Consider the following 18,294-nt stretch of genomic DNA (forward strand, 5'->3'; position numbering starts at 1 on the left):
GTAGGCATAAAAGAACTGAAAGTGAAGTTCTTGATAATTAGTTTTCTTGTTCTGAGAGAGAAGAGAGTAGCAGGGAAAAGGTGGGAGAAGAGATCTCTCACATGTTGTATGCCTGTAGGACGAAGGTTGCGTGCTTCATAACATATCAGTCTCTATTCGATTGATGCTTAACAAAGAGTTCTTGAGTTAAAAGTACTTTTTGTATTGCTTTTTCTACTACTTATTATCTTGTAACTGAAAATTGATTAGGTTTTAAGTGGATTACATGCAGAATCCCAAGTAACATACCTGATCCTGACCTCCCAAAAGCTGCTGTTTTCTTCTGTCTTGTCTGTGATTTAGGAGTCTATTCCCTTGGATCGATCATGAACCAGTTTTTAAGGATATCTGTGCTAATGGAATACTTGACAATATCTACATTTTGTTGGACCTTTCTGAAAACTATTAACTCCAAAGGAATACTTCTAATGGTGGGCATTCTGGGTACCATTATACCTTCTGGGATCCTGACACTATACCTTCTAGATGGACACTGGTTTTCTTTATCAGGCAGTAAAGCAGGGAATGATCTTGATTGATTTCTCAGTACCAACAAGACTGCCTAGCATATATTTCCCTTCCCAAAGCCGGCAGCACACATAGCCTTTGAGGCCAAAGACTTACTGAGCTGATAATACTAGTGATTAATATTCCTGCCAGGGAAGAGAAATAAACTGCTCACCTGCTGGGATGCATTAGCTCTCTCACATTTTCAGGGAATGCTGTGAACACTGAATGATGTGGCTTACTAAATAAATTCAAATAGTGGAGGAAAATTCATTTGTCTTCTGGAAAAGGAACAATTAACTATCTTCTCATTAGCATATTTATTAGTAGCATTGCAGCAAATACAACATAACTCTGTTATAACATAGCTTACTACAAACATTCTAGTGAACCAAGGATTCAGTTTGTTCCCTGAGACATAATTTCCTAGAGAAAGCCAGATTTAACTCAGTCAATGAAAAGTAAGATTAGCCTTATATCCACAAGATCATTACACAACTCAATTAAACAAACATTAACATCAACTATCTGTAAAGCACTGGGTAATATAAATCACTGACACTTGTATTGTCCTTTGGCATAGTATTATTTAGCTCCTCACATCAACTCTACCTGGTTATTATCTCTATTTTACAATTGAGGAAACAGACTAAGTGACTTGCTATTGAAGGTTTCCCAGCTAACAAGTAGTAGAGCCAGGACTTGACTTTCTCATTTATCACAACTTCTTGAAAAGGTAGTAACTTACACTCTTGTCTCTGGAAGCTTAGATACAGAAAGGATCCCACTCTATTGAGGACAGAAGTGCCCAGGAAAACATCCTTTCACCAGAATATAGGTTGGAGGGGTTGTTACAGACAGACATACTAAAATACATTTAAATTTAAATCAGATGGAAATATTCCAAACACATATGATATGCTCCACTGCCTAAAACCTCATAAAGTCTTTCTTTGGTGATGAAAGATCTCCTCATTGCTTCCAGATCACCCTAACCTTTAGCGCTGCTGTACAGAGTGGTCTGGAATAGTAAAGAAGGCATGGGAAAGGGGTGAAGAAGCTTTGGCCTTCAGGTCCGACTGGTTTCCAGCTTAGGTTCAATATTTTATTTTTATTTTTTATAGTTGATAGTATTACAGATGTCTCCCATTTGCCCCCCTGCACCCCCTTCCACCCAGCCCCTGCACCCCCACCAGGTATTCACAACCCTATTGCCAGTGTCCATGGGCTATGCATGTCCTATATAATAAAAAGGTAATATGCAAATTGACCGAATGGCGGAACTACTGGTTGCTATGATGAGCACTGACCACCAGGGGCAGACGCTCAATGCAGGAGCTGCCCCCCGGTGGTCAGTGCACTTCCACAGGGGAAGAGCTGCTCAGCCAGAAGCTGGGCTGATGGCTGGCAAGCGCAGCAGCGGTGGCTGGAGCCTCTCCTGCCTCCTTGGCAGTCGGACTGACATCCCCTGAGGGCTCCCAGACTGCTAAAGGGTGCAGGCTGGGCTGAGGAACACCCCCCCCCCCCCGAGTGCACGAATGTCATGCACCAGGCCTCTGGTAAGTATATAAGTTCTTTGGTTTATCTCTTCTCATCCCCCTAGGTTCAACTTTGAATCCACAGATCAAATACCCAAGATAAGATCACATTTAAGCCTTTTGTAAAAATTTGAGGCCTAAAATGCCTAAAAAAACATTGCTCCTTCTAAAAGTGAACCATTTCTTTTACTGTGAAATAAAAACACTTTCTATTTATAGAACAAGAATTTCTGGTTTCTTTTTAAAAATAAAGAAAAGAACATATGAATAGATATATTAGTTGGAGGAGATGAACATCTAACTTGCAGGGAGGCCTCTTCGCTTTATTTTATTTTATTTTTTTAAAATATATTTTACTGATTTTTTACAGAGAGGAAGGGAGAGGGATAGAGAGTTAGAAACATCGATGAGAGAGAAACATCAATCAGCTGCCTCCTGCACATCTCCTACTGGGGATGTGCCCGCAACCAAGGTACATGCCCTTGACCAGAATCAAACCTGGGACCCTTCAGTCCGTAGGCCGACGCTCTATCCACTGAGCCAAACCAGTCAGGACGAGGCCTCTTCACTTTAAAAAAAATTGAGGTGCAATTCATATCACATCACTGGTCATTAGGGAAATGCCAATCAAAACTACAATTAGATATCAGTTCACACTAAGATAACTATAATTTTAAAAATGCAAAATTTTTAACCATTTTTAAAGTGTACACTTTGATGGCATTTAGTACATAGACCAGGTTGTGCAACCATCACCTCTATCTAGTTCTAAAACATTTCACAACCCCAAAGAAGACGTCATGCACATGAAGCAGTCACTCCCCATTCCCTCTCCCCCTGCCCACTCCCTCCACCCTAACCCCCACCCCTGGCAACCACTATTCTGCTTTCTGTCTCTGTGGATCCACCTATACTGGATACTTCATGCAGATAGCTTCATACCACCTGTGACTGATGTGTCTGCCTTCTTTCACTTAGCATATTTTCAAGGTCCATTCACTTGGAGCTTGTATCAGTGTTTCATTTCTTTTTATGGCTGAGTATGATATCCCTTTGTATGGATATACCACATTTTGGCTATTAATTCATTTGTTGATGAACACAGGTTGTTTCTACCTTTTGGCTATTGCAAATAATGCTATTACAAACATTTATGTACAAGCATTTGTCTGAATGTTTTCAATTTTGGGGGGTATATACCTATGAGTGGCATTATTGGAACATATGCTAATTCTATGGTTAACTTTTTTTAAAAAACATATTTATTTATTTTAAAATATATTTTTATTGATTTCAGAGAGGAAGGGAGAGGGAGAGATAGAAACATCAATGATGAGAGAGAATCATTGATTGGCTGCCTTCTGCCTACCCCACACTGGGGATTGAGCCCACAACCTGGTCCAGTGCCCTTGACTAGAATCAAACCCGGGACCCTTCAGTCCGCAAGCCGACCCAACACTCTATCCACGGATCCAGACCAGCTAGGGCTATGGTTAACTTGTTGTAGACCCACCAAACTGGTTTCCACAGTGGCTGCACCATTTTATATTTCAACCGGCAATGTACAAGAATTCAATTTGCTCACATCCTTCAAAGCCCATGGCTAAGTCAGGTTACTCTGTAAAGAAGGCCACACTTGACAGGCCCCTCCATATGCAGAGACTTCTGGTCACCTTTCCAGTGACTGCTCTTAAATATAAGCAGACTGCCAAGGATTACAGACATTTCAGGAAGACATTTAATATGAAAGACTGAGACTTTTTAAAAAAGGAAAAAAAACCTATTGGGTGAAGATTTGCAGGGAGAAGTAAATTTCCCAAAATTATTAGTATATTCAGAGAAATGAGAAAAAATATCGCATCCACCCAGCATGAAGAAGATGTTAACTGAAGTTTAGGGAGCAAGAACAATAATAACAGCTTTTGAAAATTAAATAAACAATCAAAGTTAATTAAATATAAGGTCTTATCAATAAAGTTCAGGAAATCTCCCAGAACATAAAACAAAAACTCAAAGAAGGGGGGGATGCAAGACGACAAAAAAAAAAAATATTCCATTTTAGAATAATAGAAACTCCAGAAAGAGAAAACAGAGGAAAGGAAGTCATGAAAGAAATAAAGAAAATTTACAGAATATAAGGGCTCACCAAGTAGCTAGAATAATGGCTGAAAATGTTACACATCAAGTAACATTATTGTGAAACTTCAGGCCAAAAAGAAAATCTTAGTCTTTGAGATTGGGGGGAGGAGGGAGAGGAGCAGGTTTTATATGAAAATTCAAAGATTAGAATGGCATTAGATTACTCAACAGCAACTGTACAAGTCAGAATACAATAGAAAATGTCTTTAAAATTAATAGGGAAAACAGTTTCCAAGCTAGAATTATATACCTAGCCAAACAACTCATTATAAAGGAAGAATAAAGACATTTATAGTGAACTGGGGTTTCAAAAATTTCATCTCTCATATGCCCTTTCTCAGAAAGTTGTTGGAGTATGTTCTCCACCAAGCAATTGGAAAATCATAGAATTCAGGAAATGGAATTCAGTGTGTGTGTGTGTGTGTGTGTGTGTGTGTGTGTGTGTGTGTTGGGAGGGTGGCTGGTGAGCAAAGGGAGATTTCAAGATGACAACTGTGCAGCAACCCACTCCAGATTAGAGCAAATCAGAAGACTCCTGAAGGTATTTCTTTAAGAAGATAGAATTAATAAACTATGGTACACAATGTGTTTATATGTGCCAAGAGGAGAATTACAAAATTGGTAGAGTTTGGGGTAAAGTCAAGCATGTCAAACTCAAAGGCTAGCATGGGCCAAATAAACAAGGTTTAAGTTTATGTGGGCTGCAAAAAAACAAAAGCTTCAATTTTCATAGAAACATAGGTTTATTTTGATAGAGACATGCTGAATACAAAGGGTTGAAATAGGTGAGTAATCGTTAACATAAAATAATAGAACATTTTAATAAAAATTAATATTTTTTCTTGAACATTAACTTACCAGACACTGAATAACTGCATAAATTAATAAGTGCAACGCAAATAAACCTATTTTTTTTGTTCTCCGAAAGCGAAATATTTCCTGTTGCACACATCAAACAAGTCAGTCCAACACTAATGTTGTGGCAATCGGCTGCTAAAATATTCACTGCTAGTATTAGTGGAGAGAAATGATGCGCCTGTACGTAAGGCGCATAAGGGAAATGAATGCAACACGAATATAGTAATCAGTCATTAGCAAACATTGTAGTTCGTTATTAATAATTATGTATAACAGGATATTGTAAAAATTAAGCTACGACATTTTTATTAGAACATTTCTTTCTTACATACCGTTATATTGGCTGGGCTGCAAAAATATTCATTGTGGGCCACATGCAACCCAGGGGCCATGAGTTTGACATGCTTGCTCTAGAGCGGTGGTTCTCAACCTTCCTAATGCTGCGACCCTTTAATACAGTTCCTCATGTTGTGGTGACGCCCAACCATAAATTATTTTCGTTGCTACTTCATAACTGTAATTTTGCTACTGTGATGAATCGTAATGTAAATATCTGATATGCAGGATGTATTTTCATTGTTACAAATTGAACATAATTAAAGCATAGTGATTAATCACAAAAACAATATGTAATTATATATGTGTTTTCCGATGGCCTTAGGCGACCCCTGTGAAAGGGTCGTTCGACCCCCAAAGGGGTTGCGACCCACAGGTTGAGAACCGCTGTGGAGAGTACTGACTTCCCGTTATAATCATTGAGCTTTTCTTTCTTACTCAACTTTTTTTTCTCCATTTTCCTGATAGAATTACAATTTTTATTTAAACCAGTAGTTAGTACTTACACTATTATGACTGTAAGTATTGTTCACTGCTGATTAAGCAATGTACAATGCTTATCTGCTGTGATATGGATGTTTGTTTTCTTGGAGTTATTTCCTTTTCTTTCATTTGCTTAATTTTCTGTGCACGTACTATTTGTTTGTCCCTAATGCATCAACAGATCTGTTGCATGCCTGGCAATCATTGCTTCAACTTCTCAAACACATCAAATATCCCATCAGTTCCTTTTCCCTGGTCTGGAGGCCTCCCTCCACAGCATTAGTCCTCTCAATCTAATCTGGACAGTGGCTTTCTAGCCCAGCCGCTATGCTAGGACTTTCCTCAGCCATTTTGGTTTAGGGATTGTTTTTGAGAGATTTGCTCATGTGAATATAACCGGAATGAGGAAGCATTCGTCTTTTAAAGAGAATCCCAAATTATTAATATACTAGAGGCCCAATGCACGAAATTCATGCAAGAGTAGGCCTTCCTTCCCCTGGCTGCCAGCGGCTTCTGTCTGGCACCCGGGACCGGGCTTCCCTCACAGCCCCGGCTTCGTCCGGAAAGCTGTCCAGAAGGATGTCCGGAAGGACATCAGGTCTAATTAGCATATTACCCTTTTATCACTATAGATACTGCTTACGTGTCCTGGTTCACCAGACTTGTGAGGCCATATAAAACGAGGTCATATTTGTTTTGGATGCCCAAATTATAATGGCTCCAATCTTCACAATTTGAATGTAAGCTCTCTAACTTTGCAAAGTGCCCTCTGAGTTTTTCTGTGGGTCCCTAAGAGGGACTCCCATGTGCTCACTACCTTGTCTATCCAAAGGCTTTTGCCATGTTCTTCCACTTCTGCTCTGACCCCTGGCCAATACGTATCGCCCTGAATGCTGTTTGAAGTATCCCTCATGCTGAGAGTATGCCTCACTGTGGGTGGTATCCCTCATAAGGTCAGTGCTGTATTTGCCAGGGGTGTTTTCCCCTGGTTTTGCCATTTCCAAGATAACCAGGGGGTACTAGGCTTGATGGGAGGAAGTAGAAATGACCCTTTCCCAAATTCCACCCCATACCCCAATCCCCCTCCTCCGTTGCTCAAAGGCCAGAGCTCACAGTCTCAGCATCTCCTCTTTGCAGTTTCCTGTGTGCACACCTGCCCCTAACCCCTCTGTCCAAACCAAAAATAATTCACAGTCACAACCAGCTGCTAAGCATCCATTTTGCCAGGGACAACACAAAAGCTCGAAGGCTCAGAAACACATCTCAGCACATAATTTATTATCAAACCGGAATGTGTAACGTTTATGTTCTAGGCGGTTTCTCCAGCAGAGAGGCAGTCAGCCCCACCGCGGGATGAAGTCTCCATGCTGGAGAGAGAACACTACTTGCACCTTTCAGAGGGGCCTCTTTTTCTGCTAAACAAGATTTAAATGCTTGCCTTTGCGTCTCCTCTACAGCCAAGAGCCATGTTGCAAATCTTTAAGTATGTCCAGGTTCTTTTAGAAAACCCCAAATATTTGATTTCCTTGGGAAAATCTGGAAACCTCCCACAGATATCTGTCAGTAATACAGCAGAATTGAAAAACTATTTCAGACTTTTCACTAATCAGACTGGTCTTTGCTCTAAAATTGTCATAATTTGCCAAGTTAGCATTTTCAGAGAATACTTAAGGGTGGAGATGCTGCCAACAGAGAGAGCAGCTAGCAGGTTATAAGGGAGGAAAGATGTTTTTCTTGTGAGATTTAAAGTACTACTGTGCTGGTCTTTTCCCAAATGAGAGAATCCTTTTCAAAATGTAGGCCATGCTGTTTCAGGAAGAAATTTCAGGTGGTCCATTTCCCCCTCTTTAATGTTCCAGTTTTCTTTACTGAGTGAGTGAGGACAGTTAGGCTCACAATTTACCCTATCAGTGAGAGGCAGAGCCAGGATCTTAACCCAGGGCAATTGGACTTCAAAACTGTTGGTTCTCTTCTGTGTACTACATCACAATATGTCATTTTGAATGGGTCCAGAGATGACCCTAAAAAAGAGGAGCTGATCTGGGGAATTCCTGGCCATCTGGATTATCTGGGATTTCCCTGGCATATACAATGGTTCCCTGGAGATGCATACTCTCTGGTGAAGGATGATTTGCATAGCACCCCCTGTGCAAACAAGCCTAATCCAAAATTTCACTGTCCCTGTTCTTTTCTTCAGTTGCCTTTTCTTGCATGCCCCCCTCCCCTTTTTGAGAGATACCAAGTAATTGGTTGCTGATCCTGCACTCTGCTCTCTAGAAGCCATCCAGATGGTAGACCCAGCTTACCTTTCCCACGACATCTGTTAACAGCTTGAGGGCCAGGGGATCGTGAACCAAGGAGTCTGTGTAAAAGGAACCAAGGTACTTCCTTGGGTTGATTGGATTGTCCTGGGCACACAGATCTGGGCGCACACTGAATCCATGGGAGATTCTTCCTACTGTAAAGGGGAAGGCTCCACCTGCAAGTAAAACCCATTACTGAGGGCTTGCTTCAGTTGAAAGGGATTCCTTTCTATTGATTTTAGAGAGAGGGGGAGGGAGGGAGAAGAAAGATAGAGAGAGAAACATAGATGTGAGAGCAAAACATCAACTGGTTCCCTCCCACATGGGGATTGAACCTGCAACTTGGGCATGTGTCCTGACTCGGAATCAAACCCATGACCTTTTGGTGTATGGGACAACGCTCCAACCAGCTGGCCAGAGCTGAAAAGGATTCCTTTTAATCCTCATGTTTTATGCAAAGAAAAGTTACTATAGCCCAGCTGGTTAACAAAGGACCTACTGGGTTCCAAATGCTGAGAGATGACACAGAAGAGCCAACAGGAACTCATCTAGAAATGCAGAGTTGAGGAATTTATCCTAAAGAGAGAAGACAAGTGTGTAAAGATATGTGGTCAAAGTTTTCAAATGTGGTATGGTCACATGAGCAAAATATTGAGGCAACTTATCAGTTAAGGAATATCTAAATAATAATTATAATATCTAAAAATGTATTGCCATGCTTGCAACGATCAAAAAATGAAGGAAGCTCTGTACTTATTGACCTGGATGATGTCTCTATATGCTGGTGAGAAGGAAAAAAAAATTAGAGAGCAGCACGAGGAGATTGATTGTGTGTGTCTGTGTGTCCAAGAGTCACAAACTCAATTACTTACAGAGACCAAGCAGGAAGTGTAAATGAATAAAATAGGTCTATTTTAAACAATAGTGAATGGTAGGGATTATTGCAAACTGGACAGCTTGTAGTCTGACAGAGATTTAAATCAAAACAAATCAAAACAAAATAAAGCAAAAACTGTGCCAATCAAACTAAACTTGTCTGCAAAAATGGAATTTGGTCCCTTGAACCATCATATACTTTATGACTAGAATGGTCACTGGAAGGATGTTAGGGACTGAATTGTGTCCCTCCAAAATTCATATGTTGAAACCCTAACCCCCAATGTGACTGTGTTAGGAGATAGGGCCTTAAAGGAAATAATTCATGCTAAATAAAGTAGGACCCTAATCTGATAGGACTGGTGTCCTCATAAGAAGAGGAAGAGACAGCAGAATGATCTCCCTCCCTCGCCCCCCCTCCGTCCCTCCCTCCCTCCTTGTCCTCCCTCCCTCCTGTTCCTTCCCTCCCTCCCTTCCTCCCTCTCTGTGCATGCACAGAGTAAAGGCCACGTGAGAAGGTGGCCTTCTACAGTCCAGGAAGAGGGGTTTCACTGGAAACCAACCCTGCCAGCACCTTGGTCTTGGAACTCTAGAACTGTGAACACATTAATTTCTGTTGCTTACGCCACCTAGTCGGTGGTATTTTGTTATGGCAGCTGAGCTGACCAAAACAGATGGGGTCTTACCTCCATGTGCAAAACACACTTTCAGTTTAGGAAACTTCTCGAACACTCCACCCATGATCATGGAGCAAATGGCTGTGGTGGTCTCTGCTGGCATTCCTGGAAGAGGAAACAGTCACACGGTACAGGGCTTGTCCCCGCTAGCACGAAGTTCAGTGATGCTCACGGTGGGAGTGGCGGCTTGCTGTAATGGTCAGTCCCTGCGCCCTAGCATGGCTTGCTTATATACAGGCGATTGCCTTGGTGAGCAGAGCCATCTGATGCTTGCTATTTGCCACTTGCAGGTGGAGTCACCTAATGGCTAGAATAGCCAAGGAGCCAGAGGACCTATTTTTTGTCCTGATTCCCTCAGCTTCAGTTTTGGATGCAATGGGGCAAGACAGTACAGTGAGTCTGGGCTGAGCCGGAACTCCTCCCATTTTTGCTTTCCAGCCTTTGACAAGGTATTTAAAGCCCTGAGCCTGTGCTTCACCTGTGAGACGGGGACAGTATTGCCCATCTTGCAAGGCAGCTGTGGAGCCTTGAAAATGATGAGGTCAGGAAGGTTCTTGGCCAGAACTTCACATTAGAGGTGCTCAAGAATATTAATTGCCTCCCTGTCATCAACTTCCTCATCTATAAATAGGTGGGGGTGATAAATGTTAATTCTTGCCACTTAAGTGCTCAATAAATATTGACTCATATTATTATTCCTCCTAAATTTTTGCTGCTTCTTAGCGCTGAGGTTGGAAATAACTGGATTAAGCCCTGGCCAGGTAGCTCAGTTGGTCAGAGCATCATCTTGGTTGTGGGTTTGATCCCTGGTCAGGGCACATACAAGCATCAACCAATGAATGCATAAATAAATGGAACAACAATTGGTGGTTCTCCCCACATTCCCCCCCCCCCCAATAAAAAAGAAAAGAAAAGAACTGGATTAAAGTGAATTATTTCAAGCTCCTAGAAGTGGCTGTTTCATGCCTGGTGTCTTTACTTCCTTGGACTCAGTCTGGGTCTCATTTTCAGATACCTGCTTTTCAGACTGTGATTAAGGAATCTCTGGAGGCTCCACAGTGGAGCCTGGCACCTTCCGGGGAAGCCTGCTTCTCTGGCTGCCAATGGGGCTTTAGTGGATGCTCATTCTGCCCCATTGCTCTGAGGACAGAGACACCCCTGGCTCCCTGGCCCCTTGGGAATTCTGGAAGCATGATAGACTAATGTCCATCTGAAGTGGGCAGAGCTTCGTGAAGGCAGGAGATGAACAGCATCACTTCCTTTGGGTCCTATGATTCTGCTTTCCATTCATCACTTGGACCATAACTCCACAATCCAGTCTCCATACAGGAGCCAAAGCAGAATATTTGCAGTGTAAATTGGGGTATGGCCCACCCCTGCTGGGAATCCTCCAATCACTAACGACCACCTTTGCATCAGAATAGAATTCTGAAATTATTCGTAGCTTGTTTGTGTATGATCTGTGTGCCTGTTTATTGTCTTTTCCCTCCAACCAGAACCTAGACTCCAGGAAGGCAGAGGTTTTGTCCCCGCCTGTATCCTTGGTGCCTAGCATAGGGCCTGGCATGCTGCAGGAGATCAATGCATATGCGTTGCATAAATGAATGATGAAGTGACCCTTTGTTCTCCCCTCTGTTTTTCGTGTGGGAAGTTGCCATGTATATAAGCTTGTGGGACTTGTCCAAGTGCTGTGTGAATTGGAATGAGATTTTCTTTGAAGCTGGAAAGCACTGGGGCTTCTTAGGTGATCTCTTTCTACTAATTCCTGCTCCAAATTTGGTTGGGAGTAGATAGGAAGCTGCCTTACTGAATACACGGGTCTCCAAAAGCAATGCCAGGGGCATAACATATCAGAGGAGCAGGAGAATCCAAGCCAGCTCGCTCACTTGACAGACGAGGAGCTGGAGTGTCAGGAGGTGAAATGACTTGCCACGGGTTACACAGAGATCTAGACGAGCTGGAACTGAAATTCAGTTTCACTTTTAATATACTGCTCCATTTAGTGCTTTATGGTGGATACTTCACTATTATTTGTATCAACGAGGCCGAGGAGATGTCCTCCCAAAGCAAACCCAGCCCTGCTCTGCGGGGACCACTCCTTGGGTGTGTAGATGAGCTGCACTCTCCCCACGTGGCCCCAGGATTCTAACCTGTCTTCGTTTCTTTTTCTTGTCAGGATGCTAATGAGAGAGTGGACAGGCTAAATGGCGGCCTCTCCCCTATCCCTGTCCCTCATCTGAAACCATGAATGAATTGAGGAGGAAAAGAGCAGAAGAGAGGTAAGGTAACAGGGAAACTGAAAGTCTGGGTCACCCATAATTGAGGGCCTCTGATCCATGGGTGGTGTAAGGTGACCTTCCCCTCCTAATTCCAGGGTTCTCTTTGGAAAGAGCTGATGCTATTATTGGCTTCTAAAAAACCGGTTAGACAGGCAAGGTTACTTATCTTTGGAGCCTTTTGGGGAGTTTGTGTCATGAGGTGGTTTTGGAGTCAGACTGATCTGTGTAAATTCCATGTTCACTTATTAACTGTGTGACTTGGACAAGCTTCCTAACCCCTCTGAGATTCAGTTTCTCCATCCATGAAATGGTTATTATAATGTCAGCCTCATAGGGTTTTGTGTGAATATGATTAAAATTAAATGAGATAATATATTTAGCAATAATCTGAGTAAGAGCTCAATAATGCACAATCCTGTTAATAAATTACACTTTCTCTCTTTGACATAATAGTGTTTCACAGATAATTGGGGAAAAATACAAAAATTAGATCCTCTTTTCTAGACCCCCAAGCTGACACAAACCTACGAGCCAAGGGAGCCAGTATTTGGCCATCCGTCCATCCATCTGCATGTCCCAGGGGTGCACGAAGAGGGAACAGTTCAGCTTCTCAGCTGCCTTCAGAGAAGGAATGAGAGAGGGTTATTGGGTGAGCCAGCAGCTACAGGGTACTATTTTAGGGAAATTGCTTTTCCCTAGGTCTATATTGATCTGAATACACAAACCAAAATATTTTTGAAGTTGTTTCCTGATCTGTATAAAAGAGTCATTGATAAACTGTGCTCCTGCTTGGAAAATAAAAAGGACACTTAGATTTAATGGGGGGGGGGGGAGGGTGTGGATTTGCCGTTGAGGTTGATGAATTAATATATTGTTTGGCAACACAAGTCACAGGAAACATACATCACTCAAATGTTTTGGCTGAGAGCAAAATGCTTAAGGACTGCTCCTGTACCTCAAATGCCGGGGAAATTTCCCCGCTGGTTCCTCCTTGGTCTACCCTTTCAGAAGGACTGCTCATGCTCTATCTTTGGAGTCAGGACTGAAGTGTTCCCTCCTTTCCTCCACTTGGAAACTGAGGATGTGGAGAGTGAGGAAGTGATGGGGGGAGAGTCAGGGGTTCAGGACTGGGCTGGGGCAGGCTGGCCTGACCCAAGCCTCTGGTCACTCAGAGCCTCATAGAGGGTGGGAATTTCTGGGGTCTGCAGGCTTTCACAAAGCCCAGGAGCTCAGCAGAGTCCCTGAACAGCCTGGTGCGAATGAAATCACTTTAAAGAAAGGAAGAGATCTCAATGCCTCCATCAGGCCTGTGCTGTGAGGAAGGTCATGAGCAAACTTGTTCTGGGAAATGAAAATACCATCTGGATGGAATGACCTTTATTCAGCAAAATGTTTCATTTTAAAAAGTCCCCTCAGCAGGCATTGAGTATTAGTGCTTTGCAAGGTTCAAAACATATTTTTCTTAGCACGTTTCCAACTATATTGGGGTGCCAGAGTGACTCATCCTACCCTTACATATTAATATGTGGACTCACTAGTTTGATACAATGGGCCTTCTGTACAGAAACATTTTTTAAAAATGGAGAAGCAATTCTGGGACAACATGGGACTCTGGATGTGGCAGGCAAGGGGTAGATTGGAGAAAGGACTTCTAATTCAACAGGTTCTGGGGAGAAGAGATAGAAACCTTTTGATATTAACCTGATAATGCATGCAGGCTGGAAAGAGAATACCAGCCTCTTGGGTAGTTTGGGCTTGACAAAGACACATGACCATGATATCTCAGTGGGATTTGACTCCTCATTAGTACAGAAGTTGATTCTATGGCTTACGATGGTTTGTTTCTATTCAATTCAAATTAACAAATATTTTTGGTCACCTTTTGTATGTGAAGTATTGTAGAGAACACAATCAGAAATCACTTATACTCTCAAAATTGTAACTCACAGTAACGGAGAACTTACCATGTGCCAAAGCTATCATAAGAATTTTACAATTATTAACTAGTTTTATTCTTTATAAAATGAGCACTGTGTTATTCCCATCTTACAGAGAATAGAGCTACGGCAGACAGAGGCTAAGTAACTTTCTCAGGTCTTGTGGCTGGTAAGTGAAAGAGGCAGGTAGCCTGCCCCTAGTATTCTGTCTGCCTCATGCTCATCACAAAATCATTTTAGTGCCTGAAAACGGTGCTTAAAGTGTATTGTTGGGTTCACTCCCTAAGAAGGAAGGTCTAGGAACTAAAGTGGACAGTTAGACACTCTGGAGCTCCAGGCTGACCTTGACATAACACAGCCAACTTGGCTCATGGACACCCCTCTTATTTGTTTCAGCTCATGTTACCGACGCAAGTTACAGAGTAGTGAGACTGGCAAGTCCTGCCAACCAAACAAACGTGCTGCCAACCCCAGGACATGGTAAGTCATCTGGGCCAGGGGGCTCTCCTGAACCCCTCCAGGGACTGCAAGCCCCCAAACAGCCTCTTTAGAATGATGGATGGGTCAAGCTAGTACACAAATGGAAATACTATACCCAACAGGCTGCTGCTGCTTTCTGAGCCCAATTCCAATCCTATATAATAAAAGTGTAAAATGCAAATTGACCTGACTGCAGAACAACTGGTCGCTATGACGTGCACTGACCACTAGGGGGCAGACACTCAACGCAAGAGCTGCCCCGTGGTGGTCAGTGTGCTCCCACAGGGGGAGCACTGCTCAGCCAGAAGCTGGGCTCATGGCTGGAGAGTGCAGAGGCGGTGGCAGGAGCCTCTCCTGCCTCCACTGCAGGTGGGTGGTAAGGAGCAAGTGGTCCCAGACTGCAAGAGCCCTGGACTGAGAGAGGGATTCTGACTGACAGCTTAGGCCTGATTTCCAGGGGGATTGGGCCTAAGCTGGCAGGCAGACATCCCCTGAGGGATCCCAGACTGTGAGATGGTGCAGGCCAGGCTGAGGGGACTCCCCTTCCCCCCCAGTGCACAAATCTCATGCACTGGGCCTCTAACGAATAATAAAATGACTTGCAGCTGAAGGTTTGCTCACACTGTGCTGAAACAACTTGGATACATAGATAAATAAATCCTCTTTCAAAGCTCATTAAAGTTTCTAGAAAACATTCACTGTCAGCTCAGCCACTGTAGCCAATACTCTTCAGGGAGCTCAATATTTAGAGGAACATTAAAGCCTTCAGGTCACCAGGGGGCAATTTAACAGGCATCTCCCAACTGGTCCATAGGTACAAAAATGGGAATTTCCCCCATGTAGTCAGAGCTCACTAGATAACAAAAGAATAAATGATCAATGAGTATAGTGCCTGGTAAGTTCACCAATATCTATTTAATTCATTATGAAAGATTTTATATTTACAATGAAAATAATAGAAAACAATACTATCCTAATTCTAGGAGGGAAGTAAACATTCTGAAATGCAGCTGAATATAGATAGAATCATGCATCTTGAATCCTGGTGTAAGGAAAGCAGGTTCAGTTGCAGAAACAGGAGGCAGAGGAAGATTTTCAAAATATATGGCTTACAAAGTATCTTAATTGAGGAATGATTAAATAAATCAAAACATATGCATATATTGGAATATTATGCAGTTATTGAAAAATCATGCATTAAGAGACTTTTCATTTAGGGTGGAAATTCTCAATTAGGATATGAAGTCATGCATATAATAGAATATAGATATATGTAAAAAAAACAAATGAAATAGACTATAGCAGTAGTTACTTATCTTTGGGTGGTGGAATTATGGATTACTTTGGACTATGGAATGTTTTCCTTTTTACACTTTCCTTTATTTCCACAATTTCTTCAAAATTATGTTATACTAGAGGCCTGGTGCATGAAATTTGTGCAGGGGGTGGGGCTCAGCCCAGCCTGCACCCTCTCCAATCCGGGACCCCTTGAGGGATGTCCAACTGCCGGTTTAGGTACAATCCCACAGGCAGTCGGACATCCCTCTCACAATCCTGGATCACTGGCTCTTAATCGCTCACCTGCCTGCCTGCCTGGTTGCCCCTAACTAACTGCCCCCCCCCCCAGCCTGATCGCCCCTCACTGCCTCTGCATGTGAGCCTGATCACTCCTAACTGCCCCCCGCTGCTGGCCAGGTTGCCCCTAACTGCCCCCCTGCCATCCTGGTCACCCCCAACTGCCCCCTGCTGGCCTAGTTGCCTCTCAATGCCCCCCCCCATCAGCCTAATTGCCCCCAACTGCCCCCCCCCCTGCTGGCCTGGTTGCCCCCAACTGCACCCCCCCGCCAGCCTGGTTGCCTCTTACTGCCCACCCGCTGGCCTGGTCACCCCCAACTGTCCCCCCCTGCCAGCCTAGTTGCCTCTCATAGCCCCCCCACCGGCCTGGTTGCCCCATGCAGACTGCTTGTTCAGTCATTTGGTCGTCCCTCACTAACCCCTCTGCTGGCCTGGTTGTAGGCAGCCATCTTGTGAAGGTGTGAGGGTTAATTTGCATATTACCCCTTTATTATATAGGATAATTTGAAAAATAATGATTTTTTTCCCCCAAAGCAAACATAAATATTGTTTGGTATGTCATTAACACAGTCCTTTGCACAGTGGCTATGGTAAGGGTAACATTTTGGCTTCTAAATCAAAGATTAAAAGGAGAGAATGGGTGATAGAAAGAACAGAGATTTCACTCAGCTAACTCAGGGTGCATTTCCACTCACCCCTCTCCTAGTGGAATGGCCACTTTTTGTGGGAGCTCTTCCCACGTTTCCTCCTATGTCCTAGCATGTCAGCGGCATCTCTCTCTCCCCCTCCCAGTGAAGTGGTGCATTTATCTTCTTCCCGCCAGCACCCAGCACGGTGCCTAGCCCCAGCACCCAGCCAGTGCCCAGCCTCAGCGCCCAGCACAGTGCCCAGCTCCAGTGCCCAGCATGGTGCCCGGTCCCCCTGCACACTCACTGCATAGACAGGGAAGAGTTCCTGCGCATTCAGGTCCCATGTGTTGACGTGGGAGCCGATCTGGATCCCCGGGAAGCCCAGTTCCTTCACACAGCGCTCCATCTCCTTGACGGCCAGCTCCGGGGCCTGCATGGGCAACGTCCCCAGGCCCACAAACCTCCTGGGGTGCCTCGCTACAGTGGCAGCTAAGTCGTTGTTTAAAAACTGGCACAGGTCTAGCGTGTCTTGAGGTTTGGCCTGGTGGAGAAAGATGAGGGAACACCACATCATTCAGAACCTCCTTCTTTAGCTCTTTACTCCAAACAACACCTCTCCAGGCGAAATCACCTGTCATTCTCACTGGCTTTCCCCGCAGAAAGCTGAGGCACAGGCTGGGACAGGCACTTGCTGCAGAAGACCCAGAAGCCAGGCATTGCAAATGCAAAGCCAACTGCTAGTGTTGCTGGTTAATTATAAATTGTGAGGCTATAATCTGAAGGAACGGACACAGTTTCTGGGTCTGGCATCCCACCCCTGCAGACAGGAGCCCACAGGCTGCACATCTAGGTACCTCCTCTACCCCCACACAGGAGGCTGGGCCTGGTGTGCCTGACGTCACCAGGGCCTCTCCTTGTCATGCCTCGTTGTGTGACATCAGGATGTTCTACACCTCTCCTGTCCCTGCTTCTCCCCGTCCTTGTCCTCCATAGGCAGTGACACTCACAGTTACCCTAGCAAAATGCTGATGCAGATGAAGTTTGCTTTCTGTTTCCCTAACTCTTCCTTCTTCATTCTTTCCTTTCAACATCCTCTCACTCCACTGCCAGGAATTTGGTGTTCTCCTGAAATCCCAGTTGTGTAGTCAGAATGATGCCCAGTCTGATAAATGTAGACATATTGAAGTCATAAATTTAAACCTATTTAAATCATGAATCTAATCACAGAAACAGATCAAGACTGAACCACTAGCACTGAAATTATGAGCCCCGGTGGGGAAGTATGTGTGAGTAGGTGGTATTGTCATTGCTGCTTAAACCACAACAGGAGTGAATATTTGCACGTGTGAGCAGGCGCCGGTGCACCCCCAGCTGTGTACAAAAGTGTCCTTCCACAAGCTCGCAATCATGCCTGAAACTTCAGCACTTGACACTTAATCACTTGGGGAAAAGCGGCCAACTCCAGGAATCCCATTTTGAATTGTACATTTCCCTGGGAGAGGCAACATATAGGCCATTATTATTGTTCCCACCTCAAACTCATCATCACCTCAGAATACACTCTCTTGTTGACTATTGAGTAAGGCACTGAAGGGATGAGTCATCAGACAGGTAAGTTCTGATGGAAATTTAGGTTGG

The 18,294-nt window shown here is 43.7% G+C and overlaps 1 protein-coding gene across 1 annotated transcript in view; it reads right to left on the reverse strand.

Annotated features, from left to right (window-relative positions):
- The window catches only part of ACMSD (aminocarboxymuconate semialdehyde decarboxylase), a gene marked incomplete at its 5' end in the record, with an annotated part of 47,602 nt that overhangs the window by 12,676 nt on the left and 16,632 nt on the right, over positions 1 to 18,294 (reverse strand). The window contains 4 exons of the mRNA XM_081096351.1: positions 8,207 to 8,379; positions 9,766 to 9,861; positions 12,560 to 12,653; positions 16,961 to 17,197. Of these exons, the coding sequence (XP_080952477.1) occupies positions 8,207 to 8,379; positions 9,766 to 9,861; positions 12,560 to 12,653; positions 16,961 to 17,197 (600 nt within the window). The remainder of the gene's footprint in view (positions 1 to 8,206; positions 8,380 to 9,765; positions 9,862 to 12,559; positions 12,654 to 16,960; positions 17,198 to 18,294) is intronic.

This window comes from Myotis nattereri, assembly GCF_964212035.1.
Source record: "Myotis nattereri genome assembly, chromosome: 7".
Taxonomy (NCBI): domain Eukaryota; kingdom Metazoa; phylum Chordata; class Mammalia; order Chiroptera; family Vespertilionidae; genus Myotis; species Myotis nattereri.